Consider the following 6,678-nt stretch of genomic DNA (forward strand, 5'->3'; position numbering starts at 1 on the left):
TTCCAAAACGGACTTTCTAGGCGAGTGTGTATTTTATCGCACTCGACCTAAATCAATGTGAAATTTTTATGATAAATGATTAAATGCTACTTGCGCATGAATGTAAGCCTTTTGGGCTGAACTGGCCATTGCCTCTTGTTACCGGTCGTCTCGAGCCAGAAACGGACTCGGTCGGGCGATTAGGGACCTGGGTGAACGTTTGGTATACTCGAGTATTACCTTTGTAGGTTGGTGGAGGTTGGTGGAAAATGATGCAATTTCAAATGAGAAAAAGAAAAGGAAATGACAGGAGAACGAACGTATCTTTTTCATGAATGTTACTATCGCTTTCCAATGTACATGTTTCGTGAATTATTGATACTCCATATTGAAATGATATCATTGAAATGAACTATTGTTAAACAGATTTGATTACTGATTTTACTGGTTACTCGCTGAGCTTCTAGCTCACCCCAAAATATTTTATTCCCCTCCACAGGGCTCAAGGCGAAGGAGTGGCTTGTAGTGTTTATTCATGGATTATCTCATGTATGGATTGAATTTGGATTCCTTTTGTGTAATCATTCATTTTGGGATTGTCTTGAACGTTTAGAATTGATTGGATTGGATGTGTAATAGGCTAGTTTTGGACTTCCTCCTGTATAATAATTGTGATCAAGGATCAGAGTGGCAGTAGAAGCGTGGACGCTTCGCTGTTGATATGTAAATGTTGGAATATTTGATTTTTATTTGAGATTTTATCTTGTATTTGTTTGAGGACTGTAGTGATCGACTGAGTCCCGGCGAGAGCTGGGCAGGCGGCCTTCCGAACCCTCTGGTTCGCCTTAGGGGGAGGTAGGGTCGTGACACAGGAGCTAGGTAGCAGGAACAAAGAAAGTGTGGATGTCAGTAGTGGAAGGCGTGATCACTGGACGAGAAGGTTATCGAAGGCGTGATCAAAGAATCACGCCTTTTTTGGAGTTTCAGCTGTTCTAACAGAAATTCAAAAGCACGGCAACTTGCAGATACAATGGGACACGTGTCTCACTCTTATTAGTCTAGTTAATAATCTGTTGGGATTTGTTTGCATTAAAAGCAGGCCTGTCTGCTCAATTCAGTAGTTTTTGGAATTATTCCCTCAGATTCGTCTGAATTAACTTGAGGAGCAATCCTCATTTTTACCTCCCAAATTTTCCTTCGATCTTTCCCCTTCTTAGCTAAATCCATTATTTCTATTCTTGTAATTTGTTTTCCAGATTCAATTAATGAAAGTTGAAGTTCATTTGTTCACTATTCCATTGATTCATTATTAATTGGTTTCCTTCATTCGAGCTTGATTCCTTCTGTTTCCTGTAAACTCTAGTTTCTCTGGTTTCTGTACCATAACAGTGGTATCAGAGCTAGCTACGAGCCATTGGGAAATGACTAAAATTCAAGACGAAATAGGAAAGGAGGTAACTGAATTGGGAAGTATAGTAAGAACTTTTGCTAACAGGAGTGATGGACTGGAGCAAGCTGTAAGGATCATGGAGCATAGGCAGGAGAGCACTGAGAAGGCTCTCAAAAAATCTGGATCAGAAGTATGAATGTATGATGAACATGATGGCACAATTGTTAGCAAACCTAAACGACAAAGGGAAGGATCTAGAAGGCGGCAGCTCAGAGCCAGAACTAGGACACCAGGAAGTTAACAGGAGAAGAAAGGTGCAGAAAGGAGTTCAGGACAGATATGAGTCCAGAGACTACATAACACTCTCCAGGCTGCCTAAGGTGGATCTGCCAACATTCACTGGGGAGAACCCAAGGGAGTGGATCAGGAAGGCCAATAAGTACTTTAAGATCAATGGAGTGGAGGAGGAGATGAAATCTGAAGTTGCAGAACTCTATTTCAGGGATAAGGCAGATATATGGTTCCATGGAGTGTTTAATGGCAGGGATGCTATTCCATGGGAAGAGCTCTGCAATGCACTATGCAAGAGATTTGGAGATGGCTTTCCTGAGGAAGCCATAGAAGAATTCAATAAACTGATGCAGACAGGAACAGTAGCTGACTACTTGGAGCAATTTGAAATGCTCAAAGCCTTGGTAATGCCTTCCCTTCCCCATTTACAAGATTGCTACTATAAAACCTATTTTCTTAGTGGATTGAAAGAGGAGATAGTAACCATGGTAAAAATGGCCAAACCTAAGACACTAGCAGATGCCATAGAGGTTGCCAAACTACAGGAGAGGAACCTGAGAGCCCTACAGAAGATCCATAAAACCACTTCCTATAGCTCCAACTTCCAGAAACCTTTACTTAAAACCCCAAACTATTCAAAATCTCCTGACAAATCCCCAAGCTATCCTAAATTCTTTGACAAACCGATTCCCAAAACACACAACAACTACACCAATACTCAGAACCAGTTCAAAAGACTCACCCCAGCAGAACTCAACCTTAGGAGGGAAAAGGGACTATGTTTCAAATTTACTGAACCTTATACTATAGGACATGTGTGCAGACAGTCTCATTTAAACCTGTTGATAATGGAGGAGGAAGGGATGGCAACCACTGAGGTAGAGGGGGAGAAGAAAGATGAGAATGATGTGTTCTGTGACTGTATTGGAGGGGAATTAGAAAACGAACACATGGAAGTATCCATCCATGCCTTAGCAGGGGGGAGTGAACACAAAACCATCAGGATCAAAGGGATGATTAAGGGAAAGGCCATTGTTGCACTGGTTAAAAGTGGCAGTACACACTGTTTCATTGATGAGCAAGTGGCCAAAAACTTGAAATTAGGACAGAAGGGGGGACTCTTTCAGTAAGGGTGGCAAATGGAGAAAAACTGTAGTCTAGAAACATTGTTAAGCCTGTGACATGGAAAATGCAGGGATATGAGTTTCAACACCAGTTCAATACACTGAGGTTGGGGGGGTGTGACATGATACTAGGAGTTGACTGGTTAGCCAGGTACAATCCAATGGAATTTGACTTTAGAGGTCTAAGTATGAAGTTCAGGAAGGAAAAACAACAGGTAGAGCTAAAAGGGGAGGACAATACAGTGCAATTGAAACTAATAAGAGGAAGTAGACTGTACAAATGAACCAGGAAACAAGCATATGGGATTCTGGCACAGGTGAGTGCAGTGGTGGACAAGGAACCAGACCAGGAGCCAACACCACCAGAAATGGAGAAGCTATTGCAGGAATTTAAGGATGTATTCCAAGAACCTCAGGGACTACCCCCTGAGAGGAGCCAGGATCACTGCATCACCCTTAAGGAGGGGGCAAAGCCATTCCAAATCAGGCCCTATAGGTGTCCCTATATCCAGAAGACTGAGATTGAGAAGCTAGTGCAGGAAATGCTACAGACTGGGATCATTCAGCTAAGCAGCAGCCCCTTTGCTTCACCAGTACTTTTGGTCAAAAAGAAGGATGGCTCATGGAGGTTTTGTGTGGATTACAGGCAGCTCAATGAACTAACAGTCAAGAACAAGTTCCCTATTTCCCTTATTGATGAGTTACTGGATGAACTACATGGATCCAAATACTTCACTAAAATTGACCTCAGAGCTGGGTACTTCCAGATAAGGGTAAGGAAGGAAGACATACCCAAAACAGCTTTCAGAACACACCAAGGGCTATACAAATTTAAGGTCATGCCATTTGAGCTCACCAATGCACCTGCAACTTTTCAAGGTTTGATGAATCAGGTTTTCCAGAAGCAACTCAGGAAGCGTGTTTTAGTATTCTTTGATGATATACTAATCTACAGTCCTACACTAGTAGAGCATGTGAAGCATGTCACTGAGGTCCTGGGGATTATGAGACAACACTAGCTCTATGCAAAGGAGAGTAAGTGCTCCTTTGCTTAGAAGCAAGTGGAATATCTAGGCCATATCATCTCAGCAGAGGGAGTAAGAGCTGACCCCAAGAAAATTGACAACATGATGCAGTGGCCAAAACTAGTGAACACCAGACAACTGAAGGGATTTCTTGGACTGACAGGCTACTACAGAAAGTTTGTCAAGGGGTATGGAGCTATTGCAAAACCTTTAACTACTCTCCTCAAGACAGATGGCTTCATCTGGGGAGAGGAGGCTGAAGATGCTTTTCAGAAGCTGAAGTTAGCTATGTGCAGTACTTCTGTGCTAGCTCTCCCAGACTTCTCCCAACCCTTTGTGATTTGAGACAGATGCTTGCTATGGAGGAATAGGAGTTGTACTGATGCAGAGCAAGAGACTCTTGGCTTATCTCAATCAGAGCTTGGGACAGAAGAATTTGGGGCTATCAATTTATGAGAAGGAGTTGCTGGCCTTAGTCACAGCAGTCACTAAGTGGAGGCACTACTTGGAAGGGCATCATTTCATCATCAACACTGACCATCAAAGCTTGAAGTATCTACTGGAACAGAGGATCACCACCCCCCTCCAACAGAAGTGGTTGACTAAACTGATGGGACTGAGCTATGAGATATGCTACAAGAAGGGGAAGGAAAATGTAGTAGCAGATGCACTGTCCAGGAAGGGGAGGGATGAAGCTGAGTGTGCAGTGACCTCTACAGTCACACCAAAATGGATGAAAGAAGTGATGGAAAGCTACCTGGGTGATGACTGGGCACAAGATATCATCAGGGAAATCTTAACATGTCCAGGACTGAACTCAGACTACAACTATCAAAGTGGAATTCTAAGATATAAAGGGAGAGTTGTAGTAGGCTGGGGGGGAGAAATAAGGAAAAAGCTCATCTCTACCCTTCATGACTCTCAGCTAGGAGGACATTCAAGCATACAGGCCAACTGGATGAGAGCTAAACAGCTATTTCACTGGCCAGGTATGTTCAAAGAGATCAAGATAGCAATATTGCAATATGATACCTGCAGGAAGTGTAAGGATGAATGTGTGGCCTATCTAGGACTTCTCCAATCTCTCCCTATTCCACAACACTCCTGGAGTCATATCACCATGGATTTCATAGAGGGGCTACCCAGATCAGAAGGGAAGGACACCATCCTGGTTGTAGTGGACAGGTTTACTAAGTATGCCCACTTCCTGAGCTTATCTCACCCTTTTGATGCTCCTAAGATAGCTAGAATTTTCCTGGATCATGTCAGTAAGCTACATGGCATACCTCAAAGCATGGTCTCAGACAGAGATAAGATCTTCATCAGTCAGTTCTAGACTGAATTATTCACACTACTGGGGGTGAGGCTGAACATGAGCACAGCCTACCATCCTCGAACAGATGGCCAAACAGAAAGGGTCAACCAAGTATTGGAAATGTATCTCAGGTGTATGTCTCACCTGGAACCCAGGAGATGGAACACATGGTTGTCATTGGCTGAGTGGTGGTATAACACTATTTACCACACTGCTATACAAATGACCCTCTTCGAGGCTTTGTATGGAACCAAGCCCCCTCAGCTAGCTCTCGGTCCCTATGAGCAGGCTAAGGTGGCAACAGTGGGTGATTACTTAAAGGACAAGAAGCAAATGGACGAGCTGCTACAGTATAATCTGAAAACTGCTCAGGAGAGGATGAAAAAATATGCTGATGAACACAGGAGTGAGAGGGAATTCCAAGTACGTGATTGGGTCTACTTGAGGCTGCAATCTTACAGACAATCAACTGTGATGGTTAGGAACAATACCAAGCTATCTGCCAAGTACTTTGGTCCCTACCTCATAGAAGAGAGGATTGGTCAGGTGGCTTACAAGCTTAGGTTGCCTACTGCATCAAGGATACACCATGTATTTCATGTCTCCCTGCTGAAGAAGAAGCTGGGAGACAAAGCTACACCTATCTTACAACTTCCAAACACTGATGAAAGGGGGCTGATTAGAGTGGAACCAGTAACGTTGCTAGGCAGAAGGATGATCAAAAGAGGGAATGCTGCTGTCACACAATGGTTAGTACAATGGTGGGGAACTTGAACCTGCAGATGCAACTTGGGAGGATGCTGTGATGATCAGGGAGAAATTTCCTCAGTTTCAACCTTGAGGACAAGGTTTGCTATGGGGGGGAGGTATTGTAATGGAGTGAGAGCTTAACTGAAGTCAGAAGCAAGAGGTAGCAGGAACAAAGAAAGCGTGGATGTCAGTAGTGGAAGGCCTGGACCAGAAGGTTATCGAAGGCGTGATCAAAGAATCACGCCTTTTGTGGAGTTTCAGCTGTTCTAACAGAAATTCAAAAACGCGGCAACTTGCAGATGCAATGGGACATGTGTCTCACTCTTATTAGTCTAGTTAATAATATGTTAGGATTTGTTAGCATTAAAAGCAGGCCTATCTGCTCAATTCAGTAGTTTTTGGAATTATTCCCTCAGATTCGTCTGAATTAACTTGAGGAGCAATCCTCATTTTTCCCTCCCAAAATTTCCTTCGATCTTTCCCCTTCTTAGCTAAATCCATTATTTTTGTTCTTGTAATTTGTTTTCCAGATTTAATTAATGAAAGTTGAAGTTCATTCGTTCACTATTCCATTGATTCATTATTAATTGGTTTCCTTCATTCGAGCTTGATTCCTTCTGCTTCCTGCAAACTCTGGTTTCTCTGGTTTCTGTACCATAATACTACAATGTTCATGTTTCACTCCAAAACTAATTCGATATGCCTGAATGTGAATTTTTAATTCAAGTCAGTGGCAAAATGGATTCGAAACTTGATGCAATTTTGATTTGGGTAAATTACACAAACCTAGTTGTGGCTTCATCT

General features: G+C 42.8%; 1 protein-coding gene across 1 annotated transcript; it reads left to right on the top strand.

Moving 5' to 3' along the window:
• The first annotated feature begins 1,581 nt into the window (after positions 1-1,581).
• Positions 1,582-3,803, top strand: LOC113740864 (uncharacterized). Its single transcript, XM_027268378.1, has 3 exons — positions 1,582-2,742; positions 2,856-2,999; positions 3,102-3,803. Exons 1-3 carry the CDS (start codon positions 1,582-1,584, stop codon positions 3,801-3,803), a joined length of 2,007 nt encoding a protein of 668 aa, XP_027124179.1.
• Positions 3,804-6,678: the final 2,875 nt, after the last annotated feature.

The sequence above is a fragment of the Coffea arabica genome, chromosome 4e, assembly GCF_036785885.1.
Source record: "Coffea arabica cultivar ET-39 chromosome 4e, Coffea Arabica ET-39 HiFi, whole genome shotgun sequence".
NCBI classification, from domain to species: Eukaryota; Viridiplantae; Streptophyta; class Magnoliopsida; order Gentianales; family Rubiaceae; genus Coffea; species Coffea arabica.